This window comes from Staurois parvus, unplaced genomic scaffold (genome assembly GCF_062004578.1).
Source record: "Staurois parvus isolate SC_StPar_1 unplaced genomic scaffold, SC_StPar_1.0 ptg000672l, whole genome shotgun sequence".
Classification (NCBI taxonomy): domain Eukaryota; kingdom Metazoa; phylum Chordata; class Amphibia; order Anura; family Ranidae; genus Staurois; species Staurois parvus.
Genome location: NW_028318468.1, coordinates 2,338,640 through 2,363,652, shown reverse-complemented (window position 1 = coordinate 2,363,652; position 25,013 = coordinate 2,338,640). Strand labels below are relative to the sequence as shown.

General features: G+C 45.5%; 1 protein-coding gene across 1 annotated transcript in view; it reads left to right on the top strand.

Moving 5' to 3' along the window:
* ROS1 (ROS proto-oncogene 1, receptor tyrosine kinase) overlaps positions 1 to 25,013 on the top strand; it is a gene marked incomplete at its 5' end in the record, with an annotated part of 184,708 nt that overhangs the window by 138,408 nt on the left and 21,287 nt on the right. Inside the window, one exon of the mRNA XM_089652162.1 lies at positions 232 to 366. Coding sequence (XP_089508288.1) covers positions 232 to 366 — 135 coding nt within the window. The remainder of the gene's footprint in view (positions 1 to 231; positions 367 to 25,013) is intronic.

Sequence of the window (25,013 nt, the reverse complement as noted above, 5' to 3'; positions counted from 1 at the left end):
GAAGCATGGTCCAATTTGCTCCAGCGGGGAAAAATATATAAAATAATATATTATCACATATTGATATAACATTAACATTAAGCTATCATTGCCCTATTTCAGAGCAGGTTTACAGTAATATACTGGGCACGGTAAAGAATTTAACAAAAGTATTTTTGAAAATGTTTAATGTACTATAAAAACTGTTTCTCCCAGCTGATGATATGCCATTTTTTATGTTTCTATTTTTAGGTCTTTTGGGGTTCTCTTGTGGGAGCTCTTTACATTGGGTCAGCAGCCTTATCAGGGTTATTCAAACATGGAGGTTTTACATTATGTGCGCTCTGGAAGAAGAATGGACTCTCCTGATAACTGCCCCGATGACATGTAAGTAGAAATGATTAATCATTATATTAGTACTAGTGTAAGTTTTTAAAGAACTATTACTACTGTCTTACAAGGTATCTCAATGTAAAGAATCTATTCATACTAATACTATACTAGCATACTATTATATGTTCTGATGTTCATGAAAAGATCTTTATACTGCGTGTATAATATATATATATATATATATATATATATATATATTATATATATATATATATATAGATATAACTTTTCTGGGAAGGCTGTCAACAAGGTTTAGCAGTGTGTCCATGGGAATGTTGACCATTCTTCCAGAAGTGCATTTGTGAGGTCAGGCACTGATGAAGTACGGAAAGGCCTGGCCCACAGTTTCTGCTCTAATTCATCTCAAAGGTGTTCTACCGAATTGAGGTCAGGACTCTGAGCACGGCAGTCAAGTTCCTCCATCCCAAACTTGCTCATCCATGTCTTTATGGACCTTGCTTTGTGCACTGGTGCGCAGTCATGTTGGAACAGGAAGGGTCCATCCTCAAACTGTTCTCACAAACTTGGGAGCATGAAATTGTCTGAAATGTCTTGGTATGCTGAGGCCGAGCCCAACCCCTGAAAAACAACCCCACACCATATTCTCCCCTCCACCAAACTTTACACGTGGCACAATGCAGTCAGGCAAGTACTGTTCTCCTGGCAACTGACAAACCCAGACACGTCCTTCAGATTGCCAGACAGAGAAGCGTGATTCCTCACTCTAGGAAACACATCTCTGCTGCTCTAGAGTCCAGTGGCTGCATGCTTTACACCTCTGCATCCAATGCTTTGCATTGCACTTGGTGATGTAAGGCTTGGATGAAGCTGCTCGGCCATGGAAACCCATTCCATGAAGCTCTCTATGCACTGTTGTTGTGTTGTTGTGCTAATCTGAAGGCCACATGAAGTTTGGAGGTCTTTAGCTATTGACTCTGCAGACAGTTGGTGACACACTGTGAGCTTCAGCATGATCTGACCCCGCTCTGTCATTTTATGCAGTCTACCACTTCATGGCTAACTTGCTGTTGTTCCCAGTTGCTTTCACTTTATTATAATACCACTAACAGTTGACTGTGGAATATTTAGTAACAAGGAAATTTCATGGATGGACTTATTGGGCAGGTGGCAACCTATTACAGTACCACGCTTGAATTCACTGAGCTCCTGAGAACGACCCATTCTTTCACAAATGTTTGTAGAAGCAGTCTGCATGCCTAGGTGCTTGATTTTATACACCTGTGGCCATGAAGGTGATTGGAACACCTGAATCCAATGATTTGGAGGGGTGTCCCAATACTTTTGGCATTATAGTGTTTATCTATCTATATCAGGGGCGGACTGACCATTTGGAAACTCGGGCACTGGACGAGGGCTCGGGGTCAGTAGGGGGCCCCATGAGATGCCCCTGGTACCTTTTTCATAGGCTTTTTTGAGTTTGGGCAAGGACACAGGGCCCCATGATCCCCTATTGCCCGGGGGCTCCATAAGTTGTCAGTTTGCCCCTGAAATATATATATTTAAAACTAAATATATAACTGTAGCAATAGCATTCATTTGCCAGCTCTCTAAATAAAGGTGAAACATATTTCACTCGGCTGGTTTCCATTGTGGTTAAAACAATTGTATTTAAAAATGATGACCAAGAAAAAATTAATATGATCACTGCATACATTCTAGTTAAACTGTCCTGTTATACAATAAATACCATTATGATACTCAGTGGGCAATCCTATATATAGCCACCCTAATATTTGGCGTTATCAGATACCTACTAGAATACAAAATGACTGGTTGATTGTCTGAGGGTTACATTTATGCATGCATATGATTACCGTTTGATTGCTGTCACTGGCACATTGGAACAATATAAAAAATTTGGCAACCATGCAAACACATATCTTTTACACTTTGCCTGGGGAGAGTTGTTGGATTATCTCCTCTGCCGCTGTATAGACAGCACAAATTATGTTTTTAAATTAATATTTAGGAAGAGATTTTCCTATGTTGCAGCAACCCTACTGATTTAAGTGTATGTGCTTTGCTTATTTGTCTGCAAGTACAGAAAAATATCTACTGGTCTGCCAAAATGCAGTTATCTCCCAAATTCCTCTTCTGGGTTGACACCACTGCCTCTGCTGTGCTGAAATCCTGAGCGGTGTTGTCAGCCCTGCATGTTATTTCCTGCTGGGCTATGATAGCACCTCTACCTCCCATTCTTATTTAAAGTAGTTGTAAAGGCTTAAGGCTTTTTTCTATGCATAAAGGTAAAAAACCTTATGTGTGCAGCTACCCCCTCAGCCCCCCCAATACTTACCTGAGTCCCACCTCGATCCAACGATGTGAACTGAATCTCTCCCTCCTCATTGGCTGAGACACAATAGTGGGAGCCTTTGGCTTCTGCTGCTGGAAATCACAGCCAGTGAAGAGGGAGCAGGGGATGAGGCCAAGCCACACTCTGTGTGTCTTATGGACATACTGAGGCAGCTCAGGAGCGAGCACAGGCATGGGACCTGAGAAGAGGAGTATCAGGGCTGCTCTGTGCAAAAGCATTGCACAGAGCAGGTATGATATGTTTGTTAATTTTTTTTTCAAAATGTGGAACTTTTAGTATCACTTTAAGGTCTGAGCACTCGTTCCCTTCCACCCACAGGCTGCCTTCTGCTTTTCCTCCTCACCTGCTATTTCATTGCATTAGTGGTTGTATTATCAGTCCACAACAAAAGGTTAAGAGCACAATGTATTTCTGGCAGATCAAAAATAATTTCACAGTGCCTGCTGGGTTTTTATAGTGACATAACATGTGCGTGTATTGGACAAATGTGAAAATGCGTTACTTTAGATTTTGTGTACACATATACTTTAAAGGAAAATTAAAAAACAGACTATTATAACTTGACAGGACCCTTATGTTTTCATTGTACAAATGCAATATATGTTGCATTTGTGGATTATTGATTTGCTGTACCAGAGTGTAGTTTTATTATAATCATTTTTATATATTTTTTACATTTATTATTATTATATTTCTTACTGTAGTTTCTATTAAATGGCAATGTCAGCATTAGTCTAATACAGTCTTCCCTATTATGCTGTACAATTGTACAGTTGTTTCCTGCATTATATTTTCTTAATGTTTTTAAGAACTGCCACTGTACATTGGATGGTAGCCTGATGCTACACAATAATAGACTGTTGAGACATTTCTACCTTCCAACATTGACATAACATTGCAACCTCATATCCTTAAAAATGTGCATTTGTTGTGAACTGTACCGCTAGCTCTGCAGTGATGGAGAAAATGGTTAGCTGATACTTTAATGGCTGATATAAAAGCATTCTCATAAGCATCTTTAGTTTATATCACAAGTTAATGTTCAGTATATAGTGTATTGTCTTGTTTCTTGTGCAGGTTAAACCTTTTAATGTACTGTATATCTTATTGCACTAGATCAGCTAGTACATTTCACATAATGGCCTATGTGCTGTCACTTGACATTTTTTATATTACTGTTCATGTAATACTTTGAATTACCCACTGTAATGAATGTTCATTAGAAATGAAAGCTAAATTGAGTAACGATCAGTCTTTTTGTGCTGCAACTTTGCATTTGTAGCTAAGAATAGATGTGTTTATTAAAAAAAAAAAAAAAAAAAAGATCCCTATATTTTAAAAAATAAACTTAACCTAACCTGCTGCCTGCAGAGCCCAAGTCTGGCTTGTAGGGGTAAGCTGCTTAGGTCGTTATTAGAGATGAGCGAAGAAATGAAAAATTCGATTCGACTGATTCGGCGAATTCGTGGACAATATTCGATTCGAGTCGAATAAATTCGCTGTGAATTTAACTTAAAAAAGGGTGTTTCTAGGCTTCAGAGAGACTTAATATTAGTGCAGAACACTGTACCTTTAATTTAAATGCCCTTGGAGTCTGCTGGGGAAGAGAAATAATACTGTCTGTCAGTATGACATGCAGATGAGTGCCGTCGATCTTAGAATCACTGCACACTTCACTCCTTTGGCCAGTCACGGGGCCAAAACCAGTGTTTGGAGCCACAGTGTGGCGGTGGAGGCAGCAGCAATGGGAGGCCATACAGCAACCTATGACAAAATGGAAACCAGCAGGAGCGTGAGGAGACCTGAAAGTGGCACATGGCAGAGTGGGAGCAATGGGAGGCGGTACAGGGACCCAGGTCACACTATGGGCCCAGCAGCAGCGTGACCAGGCGGTACGGGGGCCCATGGCCGATATGGGGCTTGGTGGCACCTATGGAAGGCCTGTAATCTGCCAGCAACCTATGACAAAATGGACAACCGCAGGAGTGTGAGGAGATTTCAAAGTGGCACATGGCAGAGTGGAAGCAATGGGAGGCCGTACAGGGACCCAGGTCACACTGTGGGACCAGCATCAGCGTGAACAGGCGGTACGGGGGCCCATGGCCGATTTGACCTCATTCATCCCATAGTCCTGCCGACTCACGAATAGCGTGGCCTCCTCAAAGGGCCTGAGCAAGCGCAGGTGTCACACATGAGCTGACAATGGCTGACATCTAAGTTACACAGGGAGTACCTTTATCCGCTTTTAACATCAGGAAATCTGTGATGGCCTTTAGCTGTTCGTAAAGGCGGTCTAACATATGTAGGGTTGAATTACACCTTGTTGCAACGTCACAGCATGAGGAGTCGGTACGGGGGCCCATGGCAGATTACATGTCTGGCAGCAGCTATGTGAGGCCCGTAATCTGCCTGCACCCTATGTCAAAAAATTTAACACACCAGCAGTGTGAAGAGACCTGAAAGTGGCACATGGCAGCAGAGTGTGGCGATGGAGACAGCAGCAATGGGAGGCCGTACAGGGACCCATGAGAGACTCTAGACTTGGCAGCAGCATGAGGAGGCGGTATATAGGGGCCCATGGCAGATTAGGGGCCTGGCAGCAGCTATGTGAGGCCCGTAATCTGCCTGCACCCTATGTCAAAAAATTTAACACACCAGCAGTGTGAAGAGACCTGAAAGTGGCACATGGCAGCAGAGTGTGGCGATGGAGACAGCAGCAATGGGAGGCCATACAGGGACCCATGACAGACTCTGGACTTGGCAGCAGCATGAGGAGGCGGTATATAGGGGCCCATGGCAGATTAGGGGCCTGGCAGCAGCTATGTGAGGCCCGTAATCTGCCTGCACCCTATGTCAAAAAATTTAACACACCAGCAGTGTGAAGAGACCTGAAAGTGGCACATGGCAGCAGAGTGTGGCGATGGAGACAGCAGCAATGGGAGGCCGTACAGGGACCCATGACAGACTCTAGACTTGGCAGCAGCATGAGGAGGCGGTATATAGGGGCCCATGGCAGATTAGGGGCCTGGCAGCAGCTATGTGAGGCCCGTAATCTGCCTGCACCCTATGTCAAAAAATTTAACACACCAGCAGTGTGAAGAGACCTGAAAGTGGCACATGGCAGCAGAGTGTGGCGATGGAGACAGCAGCAATGGGAGGCCGTACAGGGACCCATGACAGACTCTGGACTTGGCAGCAGCATGAGGAGGCGGTATATAGGGGCCCATGGCAGATTAGGGGCCTGGCAGCAGCTATGTGAGGCCCGTAATCTGCCTGCACCCTATGTCAAAAAATTAAACACACCAGCAGTGTGAAGAGACCTGAAAGTGGCACATGGCAGCAGAGTGTGGCGATGGAGACAGCAGCAATGGGAGGCCTTACAGGGACCCATGACAGACTCTGGACTTGGCAGCAGCATGAGGAGGCGGTATATAGGGGCCCATGGCAGATTAGGGGCCTGGCAGCAGCTATGTGAGGCCCGTAATCTGCCTGCACCCTATGTCAAAAAATGTAACACACCAGCAGTGTGAAGAGACCTGAAAGTGGCACATGGCAGCAGAGTGTGGCGATGGAGACAGCAGCAATGGGAGGCCGTACAGGGACCCATGAGAGACTCTAGACTTGGCAGCAGCATGAGGAGGCGGTATATAGGGGCCCATGGCAGATTAGGGGCCTGGCAGCAGCTATGTGAGGCCCGTAATCTGCCTGCACCCTATGTCAAAAAATTAAACACACCAGCAGTGTGAAGAGACCTGAAAGTGGCACATGGCAGCAGAGTGTGGCGATGGAGACAGCAGCAATGGGAGGCCGTACAGGGACCCATGACAGACTCTAGACTTGGCAGCAGCATGAGGAGGCGGTATATAGGGGCCCATGGCAGATTAGGGGCCTGGCAGCAGCTATGTGAGGCCCGTAATCTGCCTGCACCCTATGTCAAAAAATTTAACACACCAGCAGTGTGAAGAGACCTGAAAGTGGCACATGGCAGCAGAGTGTGGCGATGGAGACAGCAGCAATGGGAGGCCGTACAGGGACCCATGACAGACTCTAGACTTGGCAGCAGCATGAGGAGGCGGTATATAGGGGCCCATGGCAGATTAGGGGCCTGGCAGCAGCTATGTGAGGCCCGTAATCTGCCTGCACCCTATGTCAAAAAATTTAACACACCAGCAGTGTGAAGAGACCTGAAAGTGGCACATGGCAGCAGAGTGTGGCGATGGAGACAGCAGCAATGGGAGGCCGTACAGGGACCCATGACAGACTCTGGACTTGGCAGCAGCATGAGGAGGCGGTATATAGGGGCCCATGGCAGATTAGGGGCCTGGCAGCAGCTATGTGAGGCCCGTAATCTGCCTGCACCCTATGTCAAAAAATTAAACACACCAGCAGTGTGAAGAGACCTGAAAGTGGCACATGGCAGCAGAGTGTGGCGATGGAGACAGCAGCAATGGGAGGCCTTACAGGGACCCATGACAGACTCTGGACTTGGCAGCAGCATGAGGAGGCGGTATATAGGGGCCCATGGCAGATTAGGGGCCTGGCAGCAGCTATGTGAGGCCCGTAATCTGCCTGCACCCTATGTCAAAAAATTTAACACACCAGCAGTGTGAAGAGACCTGAAAGTGGCACATGGCAGCAGAGTGTGGCGATGGAGACAGCAGCAATGGGAGGCCGTACAGGGACCCATGAGAGACTCTAGACTTGGCAGCAGCATGAGGAGGCGGTATATAGGGGCCCATGGCAGATTAGGGGCCTGGCAGCAGCTATGTGAGGCCCGTAATCTGCCTGCACCCTATGTCAAAAAATTAAACACACCAGCAGTGTGAAGAGACCTGAAAGTGGCACATGGCAGCAGAGTGTGGCGATGGAGACAGCAGCAATGGGAGGCCGTACAGGGACCCATGACAGACTCTAGACTTGGCAGCAGCATGAGGAGGCGGTATATAGGGGCCCATGGCAGATTAGGGGCCTGGCAGCAGCTATGTGAGGCCCGTAATCTGCCTGCACCCTATGTCAAAAAATTTAACACACCAGCAGTGTGAAGAGACCTGAAAGTGGCACATGGCAGCAGAGTGTGGCGATGGAGACAGCAGCAATGGGAGGCCGTACAGGGACCCATGACAGACTCTGGACTTGGCAGCAGCATGAGGAGGCGGTATATAGGGGCCCATGGCAGATTAGGGGCCTGGCAGCAGCTATGTGAGGCCCGTAATCTGCCTGCACCCTATGTCAAAAAATTAAACACACCAGCAGTGTGAAGAGACCTGAAAGTGGCACATGGCAGCAGAGTGTGGCGATGGAGACAGCAGCAATGGGAGGCCTTACAGGGACCCATGACAGACTCTGGACTTGGCAGCAGCATGAGGAGGCGGTATATAGGGGCCCATGGCAGATTAGGGGCCTGGCAGCAGCTATGTGAGGCCCGTAATCTGCCTGCACCCTATGTCAAAAAATGTAACACACCAGCAGTGTGAAGAGACCTGAAAGTGGCACATGGCAGCAGAGTGTGGCGATGGAGACAGCAGCAATGGGAGGCCGTACAGGGACCCATGAGAGACTCTAGACTTGGCAGCAGCATGAGGAGGCGGTATATAGGGGCCCATGGCAGATTAGGGGCCTGGCAGCAGCTATGTGAGGCCCGTAATCTGCCTGCACCCTATGTCAAAAAATTAAACACACCAGCAGTGTGAAGAGACCTGAAAGTGGCACATGGCAGCAGAGTGTGGCGATGGAGACAGCAGCAATGGGAGGCCGTACAGGGACCCATGACAGACTCTAGACTTGGCAGCAGCATGAGGAGGCGGTATATAGGGGCCCATGGCAGATTAGGGGCCTGGCAGCAGCTATGTGAGGCCCGTAATCTGCCTGCACCCTATGTCAAAAAATTTAACACACCAGCAGTGTGAAGAGACCTGAAAGTGGCACATGGCAGCAGAGTGTGGCGATGGAGACAGCAGCAATGGGAGGCCGTACAGGGACCCATGACAGACTCTAGACTTGGCAGCAGCATGAGGAGGCGGTATATAGGGGCCCATGGCAGATTAGGGGCCTGGCAGCAGCTATGTGAGGCCCGTAATCTGCCTGCACCCTATGTCAAAAAATTTAACACACCAGCAGTGTGAAGAGACCTGAAAGTGGCACATGGCAGCAGAGTGTGGCGATGGAGACAGCAGCAATGGGAGGCCGTACAGGGACCCATGACAGACTCTGGACTTGGCAGCAGCATGAGGAGGCGGTATATAGGGGCCCATGGCAGATTAGGGGCCTGGCAGCAGCTATGTGAGGCCCGTAATCTGCCTGCACCCTATGTCAAAAAATTAAACACACCAGCAGTGTGAAGAGACCTGAAAGTGGCACATGGCAGCAGAGTGTGGCGATGGAGACAGCAGCAATGGGAGGCCTTACAGGGACCCATGACAGACTCTGGACTTGGCAGCAGCATGAGGAGGCGGTATATAGGGGCCCATGGCAGATTAGGGGCCTGGCAGCAGCTATGTGAGGCCCGTAATCTGCCTGCACCCTATGTCAAAAAATTTAACACACCAGCAGTGTGAAGAGACCTGAAAGTGGCACATGGCAGCAGAGTGTGGCGATGGAGACAGCAGCAATGGGAGGCCGTACAGGGACCCATGAGAGACTCTAGACTTGGCAGCAGCATGAGGAGGCGGTATATAGGGGCCCATGGCAGATTAGGGGCCTGGCAGCAGCTATGTGAGGCCCGTAATCTGCCTGCACCCTATGTCAAAAAATTTAACACACCAGCAGTGTGAAGAGACCTGAAAGTGGCACATGGCAGCAGAGTGTGGCGATGGAGACAGCAGCAATGGGAGGCCGTACAGGGACCCATGACAGACTCTAGACTTGGCAGCAGCATGAGGAGGCGGTATATAGGGGCCCATGGCAGATTAGGGGCCTGGCAGCAGCTATGTGAGGCCCGTAATCTGCCTGCACCCTATGTCAAAAAATTAAACACACCAGCAGTATGAAGAGACCTGAAAGTGGCACATGGCAGCAGAGTGTGGCGATGGAGACAGCAGCAATGGGAGGCCTTACAGGGACCCATGACAGACTCTGGACTTGGCAGCAGCATGAGGAGGCGGTATATAGGGGCCCATGGCAGATTAGGGGCCTGGCAGCAGCTATGTGAGGCCCGTAATCTGCCTGCACCCTATGTCAAAAAATTTAACACACCAGCAGTGTGAAGAGACCTGAAAGTGGCACATGGCAGCAGAGTGTGGCGATGGAGACAGCAGCAATGGGAGGCCGTACAGGGACCCATGAGAGACTCTGGACTTGGCAGCAGCATGAGGAGGCGGTATATAGGGGCCCATGGCAGATTAGGGGCCTGGCAGCAGCTATGTGAGGCCCGTAATCTGCCTGCACCCTATGTCAAAAAATTTAACACACCAGCAGTGTGAAGAGACCTGAAAGTGGCACATGGCAGCAGAGTGTGGCGATGGAGACAGCAGCAATGGGAGGCCGTACAGGGACCCATGAGAGACTCTGGACTTGGCAGCAGCATGAGGAGGCGGTATATAGGGGCCCATGGCAGATTAGGGGCCTGGCAGCAGCTATGTGAGGCCCGTAATCTGCCTGCACCCTATGTCAAAAAATTTAACACACCAGCAGTGTGAAGAGACCTGAAAGTGGCACATGGCAGCAGAGTGTGGCGATGGAGACAGCAGCAATGGGAGGCCGTACAGGGACCCATGACAGACTCTGGACTTGGCAGCAGCATGAGGAGGCGGTATATAGGGGCCCATGGCAGATTAGGGGCCTGGCAGCAGCTATGTGAGGCCCGTAATCTGCCTGCACCCTATGTCAAAAAATTTAACACACCAGCAGTGTGAAGAGACCTGAAAGTGGCACATGGCAGCAGAGTGTGGCGATGGAGACAGCAGCAATGGGAGGCCGTACAGGGACCCATGAGAGACTCTGGACTTGGCAGCAGCATGAGGAGGCGGTATATAGGGGCCCATGGCAGATTAGGGGCCTGGCAGCAGCTATGTGAGGCCCGTAATCTGCCTGCACCCTATGTCAAAAAATTAAACACACCAGCAGTGTGAAGAGACCTGAAAGTGGCACATGGCAGCAGAGTGTGGCGATGGAGACAGCAGCAATGGGAGGCCATACAGGGACCCATGACAGACTCTGGACTTGGCAGCAGCATGAGGAGGCGGTATATAGGGGCCCATGGCAGATTAGGGGCCTGGCAGCAGCTATAGGAGGCCCGTAATCTGCCAGCACCCTATGTCAAAAAATTAAACACACCAGCAGTGTGAGGAGACCTGAAAGTGGCACATGTTTGAGGCATGATTCATGGCGGATTTAGTCAGTTGTGTCAGGAACTGGTGGTTTGAAATCCAGACTAATCCACGCCTGATTCATTTTCACAAACGTGAGTCTCTCCACACTTTGGGTGGACAGTCGTGTCCTCCGCGGAGTTACAATACCTCCTGCCGCACTAAACACGCGCTCCGATGCCACGCTACTGGCCGGGCATGACAGCCTTTCAAGGGCAAATTCAGCTAGTTGGGGCCAAAGGTCAAGTTTCGTTGCCCAGTAGTCAAGGGGATTGTCTACCTCGGTTGGCAGGGTGCTGTCCAAGTAGGCCCAAGCCTGTTGTTTGAGCTCCTGCTCCAGGTCCACCTGATGCTGCTGCTGCTGCTGCGGCTGGTTAGTAGTTTCCTCACTGCGCTGGTGAAGAAAGCTACTCATCATCGACTGCAGACTGAGGCAGCCACTGCTGGTGGAGCTGCCACTGCTCCTACCACCCCACCCCTCCCCTGCTGCCATGCCAGCGGAACGCGAGCGCACAGGGCCCACAGTGTCTGAGGATGGACGTTGGCGCACAAAGGCAGAGACCAACTGACTACATAGGTGGTTTTTATAGTACGTAATTTTGGCCTCCCTCTCAGCAGGTGTGAAAAAGGCCACCATTTTGGACCGGTAGCGAGGGTCCAACAAGGTGGACAGCCAAAAGTCATCCCTCTGTCTGATGGTTATTATTCGGCTGTCGCTACGCAAGCAACCGAGCATGCTATGGGCCATTTGTGCCAAGGAATGCGAGGGACTCCCTGCCTCCATCTCCACAGCATACTGCCACGGTGCGTCTGGGTCCTCTGTCTCCTCCTCCTCCTCCTCTACCAGATGCTCCTGCTCCTCCACTCCTGTCCGCTGAGTGGAAAAACCACCCATTTCACTCAATAATTCCTGAGCACAAATGTCCTCCTCTACCTCCTCCTCTTCTTCCTGTCCTGCCCCCACAGGGGTCATGTGGCGTTGAGATCTGTGCGCCACGTCTACCGCACCCTGACCAGCCATTGTTAACAGCATTTGTTCCAGGACGTGCAACAGAGGAATGACGTCGTTCATCCCATAGTCCTGCCGACTCACGAATAGCGTGGCCTCCTCAAAGGGCCTGAGCAAGCGGCAGGTGTCACGCATGAGCTGCCAATGGCTGACATCTAAGTTACACAGGGGAGTACCTTTATCCGCTTGTAACATCAGGAAATCGGTGATGGCCTTTCGCTGCTCGTAAAGGCGGTCTAACATGTGTAGGGTTGAATTCCACCTTGTTGCAACGTCGCAGATCAGGCGATGCTGTGGAATTCCGTTCTGCCGCTGCAGCTCAATGAGGGTGTTCTTTGCGGTGTAGGAATGGCTGAAATGCATGCACAGTTTACGTGACATTTTAAGGATGTCTTGCAGTGGGATGGTGGATTTTAGGAACCGCTTGACAACCAGATTGAACACGTGAGCCATGCATGGCGCATGGCACAACCTTCCTTGACGCAGAGCAGACACCATGTTCTTTCCGTTGTCAGTCAACATGGTTCCGATTTTTAGTTTGCGCGGAGACAGCCATCTGTCGATTTCTCTGTTCATTACACTCAGCAGTTCCTCCCCTGTGTGACTACGTTCGCCAAGGCATACCAGGTGCAGCACAGCGTGACACCGTTGCGCCCTGCACATGTGATATGCCGGTCGGGTAATGGGACTTGGCACGGGGGTGGCGGCTGAGGACACGGCGGAAAAAGAGGTGGTAGAGGCGGACATGCTTGCTGGACCAAGGACGTGCAAACGTGGAGGCAAAAGCGTCGTGACCTGTCCAAGTTGCTGGTGCGGCTGTGCCGGCACCACGTTCACCCAGTGGGCCGTAAATGACATGTACTGTCCCTGACCGTAGTTACAGCTCCACACGTCGGCGCTGCCGTGCACTTTGGCAGAGACCGACATGCTCAAAGACTGGCCCACCATCTCTTCTACATGTGAATGCAGGGCTGGCACTGCCTTTTGGGCAAAGAAATGACGGCTTGGCACTCTCCACCGCGGCGCGGCACAAGCCATCATTTCTCGGAAAGGTGCTGAGTCCACCAGTTGGAAAGGGAGGGACTGCAGCACCAGCAACTTGGACAGGAGGACGTTCAGCTTTTGCACCGTCGGGTGCGTGCTCGCAAACTGTTGTCTCTTGGATACGGATTCCAAGAAAGACTGTTGACGGAATCCGAGAAGAGGAGTAGCAGGAGAAGGAGCATCTGAACGAGCGGAAGATGCCAATGAGCGACAACTCCCCTCAGCAGAGGTGTTGGAGCCTTGACTGGCTGATAGAGGGCGATTGACGACGTCGGGTGACGGAGCAAGTAACGGAGCGGGTGATGGAGCGGGGGCTGGGGCAGGCAGAACCGCCGTATGTTTATCACGGTTTTCCCAGGCCACCGAATGGTGACGCTGCATATGCTGACGCAACGCTGTAGTCCCAACATGGGCCCCCTGGCCACGCTTGCATTTCTGGCCACATAGTCGACATACGGCTACGTTTACTTCCTCGGGCGGCTTGAGGAAAAATTGCCACACCACCGAGTAGGAAACTTTGCCCCCGCTACTCTTCACTGGTTGACTGCTACTTCCTCCGTGCGCACCGGCACCACTACTGGCCGTGGTGGTAGGCTGCAGTGGAGCTGGTGCTCTACTCCGTGGACGTTTGGCTCCACTGACACTGATGCGACCCTGCTGCTGTCTCCTGGGCAACCCACCGACTGTTTTGCTCGCTGCCAAGCTGCCACCCTCTTCTCCTGATGATGCGGAAGAAATTGCCTGATGACGACGAGGCTGCCAAGTGCGATCAACCTCCTCATCATCAAGTAGGGTCTCCGCCTCACTACTAGCCCCCTCGGCTGCGTCTGGGTCAGGAGACAGACCTGTCTCTAGACCGGCTACCGAGCCACTCTCCTCGCCAGTACTTGTTCGCTTGGCTGCTGAAAAGGCCGATGTCTCCCCCCGTTCCTGACCGCCCTCTGTTAGCTCTTCCTCACTGTACAGTGGGGCTGAGCCCACAGCATGCGATACTTCGCTTGGTGAGGGAACAGCAAAGGACAGGGGCAGGTAGAGGACACGTGATTTCAGTGGGCTTGCTCCCGGGCCATGCCAACTAACGGTTGTGTCTGACGTACCCACCGACCGTTGGCTGTAGGTGTCAGAGGTGACCTGGGAAGAGGAAGACGACCGAGCCAACCAATCAATGACGGCAGGGTTGTCGGTGGAGACACGACCGCTGGATGACACCGGGAGCACTGGCCTCTGGCTGCGAATACTGCTGCCTCGACCCCTTCCTCTGCTGCCACGTCTGCTCGCTCCTAAAACATTGCCTCCTCTGCCACTCCTCTGCATGTTGTCTGACATACTATTTAATTCAACGATTAGGTGTCCCTGAGTAACAATTCTCTGGCACTCAGTAACAATTCTATCTGTCCCTGAGTATGAATTCTGTGGCCCTGAGTAACAATTATGTGTCTGTGCGAGTAACAATTCTGTGTCTGTGCGAGTAACAATTCTGTGTCTGTGCAAGTAACAATTTTGTGTCTGTGCGAGTAACAATTCTCTGGCACTCAGTAACAATTCTGTCTGTCCCTGAGTAACAATTCTCTGGCACTCAGTAACAATTCTGTCTGTCCCTGAGTATGAATTCTGTGGCCCTGAGTAACAATTCTGTGTCTGTGCGAGTAACAATTCTGTGTCTGTGCAAGTAACAATTTTGTGTCTGTGCGAGTAACAATTCTCTGGCACTCAGTAACAATTCTGTCTGTCCCTGAGTAACAATTCTCTGGCACTCAGTAACAATTCTGTCTGTCCCTGAGTATGAATTCTGTGGCCCTGAGTAACAATTCTGTGTCTGTGCGAGTAACAATTCTGTGTCTGTGCAAGTAACAATTTTGTGTCTGTGCGAGTAACAATTCTCTGGCACTCAGTAACAATTCTGTCTGTCCCTGAGTAACAATTCTCTGGCACTCAGTAACAATTCTGTCTGTCCCTGAGTAACAATTCTCTGGCACTCAGTAACAATTCTGTCTATCCCTGAGTATGAATTCTGTGGCCCTGAGTAACAATTCTGTGTCTGTGCGAGTAACAATTCTGTGTCTGTGCAAGTAACAATTTTGTGTCTGTGCGAGTAACAATTCTCTGGCACTCAGTAACAATTCTGTCTGTCCCTGAGTAACAATTCTCTGGCACTCAGTAACAATTCTGTCTGTCCCTGAGTAACAATTCTCTGGCACTCAGTAACAATTCTGTCTGTCCCTGAGTATGAATTCTGTGGCCCTGAGTAACAATTCTGTGTCTGTGCGAGTAACAATTCTGTGTCTGTGCAAGTAACAATTTTGTGTCTGTGCGAGTAACAATTCTCTGGCACTCAGTAACAATTCTGTCTGTCCCTGAGTAACAATTCTCTGGCACTCAGTAACAATTCTGTCTGTCCCTGAGTAACAATTTTCTGGCACTCAGTAACAATTCTGTCTATCCCTGAGTATGAATTCTGTGGCCCTGAGTAACAATTCTGTGTCTGTGCGAGTAACAATTCTGTGTCTGTGCAAGTAACAATTTTGTGTCTGTGCGAGTAACAATTCTCTGGCACTCAGTAACAATTCTGTCTGTCCCTGAGTAACAATTCTCTGGCACTCAGTAACAATTCTGTCTGTCCCTGAGTAACAATTCTCTGGCACTCAGTAACAATTCTGTCTATCCCTGAGTATGAATTCTGTGGCCCTGAGTAACAATTCTGTGTCTGTGCGAGTAACAATTCTGTGTCTGTGCAAGTAACAATTTTGTGTCTGTGCGAGTAACAATTCTCTGGCACTCAGTAACAATTCTGTCTGTCCCTGAGTAACAATTCTCTGGCACTCAGTAACAATTCTGTCTGTCCCTGAGTAACAATTCTCTGGCACTCAGTAACAATTCTGTCTATCCCTGAGTATGAATTCTGTGGCCCTGAGTAACAATTCTGTGTCTGTGCGAGTAACAATTCTGTGTCTGTGCAAGTAACAATTTTGTGTCTGTGCGAGTAACAATTCTCTGGCACTCAGTAACAATTCTGTCTGTCCCTGAGTAACAATTCTCTGGCACTCAGTAACAATTCTGTCTGTCCCTGAGTAACAATTCTCTGGCACTCAGTAACAATTCTGTCTGTCCCTGAGTAACAATTCTCTGGCACTCAGTAACAATTCTGTCTGTCCCTGAGTAACAATTCTCTGGCACTCAGTAACAATTCTGTCTGTCCCTGAGTATGAATTCTGTGGCCCTGAGTAACAATTCTGTGTCTGTGCGAGTAACAATTCTGTGTCTGTGCAAGTAACAATTTTGTGTCTGTGCGAGTAACAAATCTCTGGCACTCAGTAACAATTCTGTCTGTCCCTGAGTAACAATTCTCTGGCACTCAGTAACAATTCTGTCTGTCCCTGAGTAACAATTCTCTGGCACTCAGTAACAATTCTGTCTGTCCCTGAGTATGAATTCTGTGGCCCTGAGTAACAATTCTGTGTCTGTGCGAGTAACAATTCTGTGTCTGTGCAAGTAACAATTTTGTGTCTGTGCGAGTAACAATTCTCTGGCACTCAGTAACAATTCTGTCTGTCCCTGAGTAACAATTCTCTGGCACTCAGTAACAATTCTGTCTGTCCCTGAGTAACAATTCTCTGGCACTCAGTAACAATTCTGTCTGTCCCTGAGTAACAATTCTCTGGCACTCAGTAACAATTCTGTCTGTCCCTGAGTAACAATTCTCTGGCACTCAGTAACAATTCTGTCTGTCCCTGAGTAACAATTCTGTCTGTCCCTGAGAATGAATTCTGTGGCCCTGAGTAAGAATTCTCTGGCACTCAGTAACAATTCTGTCTGTCCCTGAGTAACAATTCTCTGGCACTCAGTAACAATTCTGTCTGTCCCTGAGTAACAATTCTCTGGCACTCAGTAACAATTCTGTCTGTCCCTGAGTATGAATTCTGTGGCCCTGAGTAACAATTCTGTGTCTGTGCGAGTAACAATTCTGTGTCTGTGCAAGTAACAATTTTGTGTCTGTGTGAGTAACAATTCTCTGGCACTCAGTAACAATTCTGTCTGTCCCTGAGTAACAATTCTCTGGCACTCAGTAACAATTCTGTCTGTCCCTGAGTAACAATTCTCTGGCACTCAGTAACAATTCTGTCTATCCCTGAGTATGAATTCTGTGGCCCTGAGTAACAATTCTGTGTCTGTGCGAGTAACAATTCTGTGTCTGTGCAAGTAACAATTTTGTGTCTGTGCGAGTAACAATTCTCTGGCACTCAGTAACAATTCTGTCTGTCCCTGAGTAACAATTCTCTGGCACTCAGTAACAATTCTGTCTGTCCCTGAGTAAGAATTCTCTGGCACTCAGTAACAATTCTGTCTGTCCCTGAGTAACAATTCTCTGGCACTCAGTAACAATTCTGTCTGTCCCTGAGTAACAATTCTCTGGCACTCAGTAACAATTCTGTCTGTCCCTGAGTAACAATTCTGTCTGTCCCTGAGAATGAATTCTGTGGCCCTGAGTAAGAATTCTCTGGCACTCAGTAACAATTCTGTCTGTCCCTGAGTAACAATTCTCTGGCACTCAGTAACAATTCTGTCTGTCCCTGAGTATGAATTCTGTGGCCCTGAGTAAGAATTCTCTGGCACTCAGTAACAATTCTGTCTGTCCCTGAGTAACAATTCTCTGGCACTCAGTAACAATTCTGTCTGTCCCTGAGTAAAAATTCTGTGGCCCTAATAACGTTTCTGTGGCCCTAAGTAACAATTCTCTGGCACTGAGTAACAATTCTGTCTGTCCCTGAGTATGAATTCTGTGGCCCTAACTAGCGTTTCTTTGTCCCTAAATAACGATTCTGTGGCCCTCATTAACAAGTCTGTGTCCCTGAGTAATGGTTCTCTGTCCCTAAGTAACTTCTCTCTGTCCCCAATTCTCGTTTCTGTGGCCCTAACTCTGTCCCTGTCCCTAGTACAGAGCGGTCTGCCTCTGTTCAATGACTGCAGGCAAATGAAGATTTCCAAAATGGCCGCTATATATACCTCGACCATTACACAGTGCTGGCTGGCTGGCTGCTGATTGGCTGATGCGATCACATGTCGTTGAGGAATGCATTATGGGGCAGCGCGCCTTGTCTGCGCGCCTTCCCCGACATCCCCGCTCCGTCGCCGCACATGTCAGCCGCCATTTTCGGAAAAATTTCGATTCGCGCGTCCGAATTAGGCTGTTTTTCGGATTCGGCACGAATCGAAATTTTTCCGATATTCGACTCGAATTCCACTTCGGATACTTCGATTCGCTCATCTCTAGTCGTTATCCTTCTTTTTGTGTGATTGACCTAGCACTCAGCGCCTGTGTGCTGCTCCTGTCAGTTAACTATATTGTCTGTTGCCACTACAGCCAGTTATTAATGGAAGTGCTGAATTCTTGAAATTCCATTTATCCTAAACATAGTTCTGAACATGAAGAGCTGAGGAAAGGACCATTAATCGTTTCTTATTTCTGCTTCACTCTAGCAGATTGCCATTTCCTAAACTATCCATCAGCGATCAGTTTAGGGTTCAAAAATGAGACGTGCAAGTCTATTAGAAACCGTTGCTACTTATTAAGAAGAAATGAAGTTGGCTTGTAGACTTCTTTGGTATAAATATATTTTCCAATGAGATTGTATTTCAATTTATTGGACAGTTTTCCTTGCAATTAAATAAGTAAATTATGCAAACCTGAAGCCTGGGTTCAGACTTCTGCGGCGTGGAACATCGCTTGTGATTTGCACAGGTACCACGCCACATTACTGTACAAATCACATGTGAATTCTGTGCGGCTTAAATATCCCCACATCTACTCCAAAAGTGTGCAGGACCCTTTTTTGATCCGCACTAGAATCTGATTTTTTATTTATTTATTTCAGATACTTCTATAGCGCCGTCAATTTTACGCAGCGCTTTACACATATATATTGTACATTCACATCAGTCCCTAACCCTCAAGGGGCATACAATCTAAGGTTCCTAACTTACATTCATAGATACACATATTAGGGACAATTTAGACAGGATCCAATTAACCTACCAGCATGTCTTTGGAGTGTGGGAGGAAACCGGAGCACCCGGAGGAAACCCACGCAGGCACAGGGAGAACATGCAAACTCCAGGCAGGTGGTGCCGTGGCTGGGATTTGAACCAACGACCCGAGTACTGCCAGGCGGAAGTGCTAACCATTTAGCCACTGTGCTGCCCATTGCATGGGTATTCACATGCATCTGATTCTGTACATCGCACCGCATTTTGCAAACTGATTTAGTTGTATTGTTAACTTAACATACACACCCACAGCAGTTCCTATGAAGGGGGTGCGATTATAATGCGGTGAGGAATTCACACAGAAACCACTGTGAATTTCACACTACATCACTGTGAACCCAGGCTTAAAATAGCAGCAATGCAATCAATGAAATAACTGACAATGAACAGCGACAAATGTTATGTATACACTATTTAAAAAAAAGACACCTTGTTCCAGATGATAAAAGTTGTGATAATTTGCACTACCCTTCACCTAAAAATAAGACTGTAAAAAACTAATTTTGCTATAATTGCATGTTTAATGTAAAAAATATAACAAATGAATAAACTGATACAGCACACCAAGCCACATCAATAATAAAACACTTTGAAAACAATGGTTGCAACATTGTATCATATGAAAACAAGTGTCTAAAAATGTACCATTGTTTATTTCTTAGACGTACCAGATGATGCAATCTAGATCCCAAAATAAGTAAAAGGAAATTCCATTTTATGGCAGGTTGTTTTCAAATCATGCAAACCATTGCATTGTAGTATGTATGTGTTAATGCAGAACTAAACTCATCAATTTATCAGTTTCCCAAAACAGTTACATTGAAAGCATAGCATGAATGATTATTGATGCAATTGCTTCTGTTCTCAACCAAACTGTTGAGCCTATCACATGGCTGATGTTATAACTGATCAGATGTACAGCAGCAAAGCAACTGCAGATCAAACATAGACTAAGGCTAAGTTCACAATTTACTATACTTCTATAGCATTTGACAGGCGTTAGGCATTTGGGAAGTGTTTTTATTGCTCCCCAAACGCCCTATGTGCGTTTTTGAGGCGTTTGATAGGCATTTGCAAAGCATTAAAACTGCACCACAAACACCTATAATGAAGTTTAATGGCAGTAACAGTCTGCAAATGCTCCTCAAACGCCTCGCAAATGTCTGCCAGGCGTTTGAGAAGCGTCACCATAGACTTGAATGGGAGGCTTCAACTCCTCCTGACTCAACATGAGGCGTCAGTTTTTGCTGCAACGCAACGCTAAAGCTTCAGTGTGAACAGCACTGTGTGCTGCCATGTGCAGAATTTTCCTAGGCATTTGAGAAGCGTTAAAAATGCTTCCCAAACGCCTGTCTGACGCCTGCTGACAAAGCCAGTGTGAACGTATGCTAAGATGGTAGCTTCCTTGACTGTAAGTTAATTTCACCTTAATAAGCAAATGAAGCTGCAATTTGGTATAAGAATAATTATATACAGGACCCATTTTGGTATTGCGTCCTGAAAACGTAAACTTGATGCAAAGCAGTTGGGAACTTTGAAAGTCAATTATGGACCAGGAGTACTGATTTATTGCTATTCTGTAAGAGATAATATCATGATTAGTGAGATGTTTGTTTAATTAAACTTTTGAGAATAAAAGCGGAGATATGCTACTTTGAGCTGTTTACGCACTAAATGCAGTAAAAAAGTTAGTACAGGGAATAGTAGGAGAAAACCTGAATCCTCGAAGGCTTTATACTTTGATCTTTTAATAATCAAGAGGTAGAACTGAGAAAAATCTACAGAGAAACCAAGAAAATCCATCCTATGAATATATTACCAAGCTATGAGTGTTATGTTGCTAAAATGACAAAATCAAATATATATAGCGGTCATATAATGTACATACATGATCTTAACTCTTAAAGAGATGGCATAATGATACATACTATTCTCCAAAATATACATTACACATACATTTTAAAAATGATTTACCGTGCAGATTACCATGCTGTCTATTTATGTTCATATTTATTCTGTTTTTGTTTTCCTTTATATATTTCATTGCAACGTTTACACCCAAAGTGTTGTTGTTGTAACTATGTTCTGAAAAAAAAAAGGGCCCTAAATGAAAATTTACGCTAAAAAAAAAAAAAATTCCATAATATATATTACACATACACATACATTTTAAAAAATTATTTACTGTGCAGATTACCATGCTGTCTATTTATGTTCATATTTCGTCTGTTTTTGTTTTCCTTTATCTATTTCATTGCAACGTTTACACCCAAAGTGTTGTTGTTGTAACTATGTTCTAAAAAAAAAAAGGGCACCGGCCCTTAATAAAAATTTACGCCAAAAAAAAAAATTACAAAATATACATTACACATACATTTAAAAAAATTATTTACTGTGCAGATTACCATGCTGTCTATTTATGTTCATATTTCGTCTGTTTTTGTTTTCCTTTATCTATTTCATTGCAACGTTTACACCCAAAGTGGTGTTGTAGCTATGTTCTGAATAAAAAAAAAAAGGGTCACTGGCCCTTCATGAAAATGTACGTTAAAAAAAACCCAAAAACATTTTACAAAATATACATTACACATACATTTAAAAAAATATTTACCGTGCAGATTACCATACTATTTATGTTCATATTTCTTCTGTTTTGTTTTTCTTTATATATTTCATTGCAACGTTTACACCCAAAGTGTTGTTGTTGTTGTTGTTGTAAATGTTCTGAAAAAAAAATAAAGGGCACTGGCCCTTTGCATTAAAAATAAATAAATATTTACCTATCCCTGCTACTCTCTGAGAACCCTTTGACTACTGTTATAGTCATTGAGGTTGATTTACAAAGTGTAAAGATTGTTAATAGCTTGGCAAAAAACGCTGAAGCTATTTTACCCAGTCATATGCAAAAAAAAAAGAAAAAGGATTTTGCTTGAATTAGAAGATTAAAGTGAACCCTTGAGAAACAGAAACTATGGAAACCTTGAAAAGTTTTCTTTTAAAAATATATGTTTATTAAATGGAATTGTGTGTGTTCCAGAAATAGATAGGTGGACAGATGCAGTACTTTATGCCTTGAACCCATGTGCACAGTTTTCCGTCTGCTTGTTTCTCTCTTACCAGCAGATGGAACCATATATACACACAGAACTATAACATGCGTGTGTGTTGTTCACTGCGTTGTCTTTCATTTAGAAGTGTTAAAACACGCAGTCTAATGAGAACACCAGATGTACTATTTAGCAACATAAATATTAGTGTAATAAAAAAATAATTTTTCATAAATGATACACACCAAATGTTTTCTTTGCAAATAACTTCTTTTACTTGACATATACATATGTGTAAGTTTTAAAATACCTTCTACTGAGTATTTTCTTACATGCCCAAGCACAAACGAAGCACAAACCATGCTTCTGACAAGATGAATGATGTTTGATTAACGATTTAATGACAAAAACTCAATGCCCCAGGGTCCATCCAGTCATTACCCACTTAAATGTTATAGAGCTCTTCTCGCAGTGCTGTGATCAGTAACCAAACTGACAGCCTTTTCACACTTTCACTCCTATGGAAAGCCTAATAAACCCCTATGAAGTGTCATCGCTCCATGAAATATTTAATCACCCATGATATTGCACCTTTCAGTTATTTTATAGAACTGGGCTTTGAGGCTATATGTGATGTTTCAATTAAAAAAATATATATTGCAAATACCTCTCATTACATAAATTGTCATCTTTCACCCAGCTCACAAATTATATGACTACTGCACAACTGTGCAATGAGGCTTCATAACAATCAAACAAAAATATACAAAACATTTCAATTAAAGGGACCTGGGGCAGAGCTGTCCTGCTGCATGAGTCTAGTTTTCATACTCCAGTTCAGATTTAAAGCTGATTTCCAGGATAAGAAAAAATTGTATATAGACGATTGGCATTTGTATTCTTACCTAAATCTTGATTATTTCTTCCGCATCTATGCATTAATCCAATGTGAAAATTTTACTCTGTATAGGAACTTCCTGTAATAAAGACCAGTCACTGCTGCTCTCTCCCCTTGTGCAGAGTGACTGGTCTTGTCTCCGCCCCCTTCCTGTAGAAAGCCTATAGTGGGTAGGGACCACCATGTTTTTGCACAAAAATAATAATTTGAACATGTGACTGACAGCAGAGGACTATAAGTTCATACTGCCACCGTTTCCCTGCCGACAGGCTGAAGAAGAGCTGGGTCACATGACAGCTGTATATTGAATATGAAAAAAGGTACTTTGATTTTTTTTTTGTTAAAATAAATACAGTGCCATCATCTATATACTGTACAAAAAGAGAAGGGATAATGTAAATTAAATAGTGTGTGTTTATTATCACTTTAAAGCAACTGACATTGAAAATTGCATCAAGTTTAAGAATAGACTAGTTCCATGCAATTGAAGTGTGCAAAATAAAGGACCAATATACTTTTGTGGTGCAACATCAATACTTAAAAAGGACCCCCACTTTTATAAAAAAAAAGTACTTAAAGATGACCTAAAGCATAAATATGTACACTTACCTCCATGCTGCATCTCCTTCTCCTTAACATTAGCTGTGTAAAGTCACATTAAAAACGTGAGTTTTTTAGCTTCTTTTAGTGTTTTTGCATTAGCGTTTAGTGGTATTTTGCCACGATTAGCAGTGTTTTCCCATGTTTGCATCTTTTAGCGTTTTTTTGACCAGAAACAATTTTTTTCTTTTCAAGAAAATGTCCAAAAATGCCAGTTTGCAGCGTTTTACTGTGTATTGCAGCATCAGAGCGTTTTTACAGCTAAAAAACTCTTCTAGAAACCTACTAGTCCAGAATTTTTTTTCCAGCCAAAAAACGTCCCTGCCAAAAAACGTTGATTACAGTTTGTGTGCATGGACACATAGGATAACATGCTGGGGAGTTTACTGGCTGTAGAAAAAAATGTCTAAAGCCAAAAACAACAGCTGTAAAAATGTCAAGTGTGCATGAGGTCTTATAGTGCCTCTCTGCTGCTTGTGGCTTCACTTCTGTGCCATCACCCCCTTTCCCGGGTCAGCTCACGATTAAGTCCTTGTGCGCAAGTGCAAGATACAGCACATGTCATCATGCGGCTCATCTTCTGCATGTGATGTATGACATTTACATTCATCTGTTAAAAAAAAAGCCTTCTTTTTTAAACTGATAAATATTATGGCTCAAACATGAGATAAACCTCATGACGTCATGTAATCTATCCTGCACATGCGCAGTACAATACTTCACGATCTGGCAGATTAGCAATGAAATCTCCCTGAAGACACTGATGATATTGCTTTCCTAAGGGGCATCAATTCATCAGGGCTACAACATTAGTACCTTCAGGGAAAACAGTAAGTAAACTCAAAAGAGATAAGTAAATATAAACGTTTTTCTTAATAACTAACAGCCTTGATTTTATCAAAGTATTTATAAAAGGGCCCAATTCATGGGGGGAGATTTACTAAAACTGGTGCACTCAGAATCTGTGCATGGTAGCCAATCAGCTTCTAACTTCAGTTTGCTCAATTAAGCTTTGATGATAAAACCTGGAAGCTGATTGGTTTCCATGCAGAGCTCCACCAGATTTTGCACTCTCCAGTTTTAGTAACACCCCCCCCCATGGTGTCTGCAGAGGTGTAAATAAAATTGAGTCTTCTTGAGTCTCTAACCTACAAAGCTGTTGACCTAATTGAAGCTTGTTGAAAGCCTGCCGAAGCCAGCTAAAGCTTTTAAAGCATATCTATGGTGAAAATTCAAAATTATATATTCATTTCTACATTGTATTTCAGTTATTTCTAACCTATTAATCTGCTTTTCTATCAATGTGAATGATCTTAAAGTTTGTAAACTTACTTTGTAAAGATCCCCACCCACTTACTCTTAT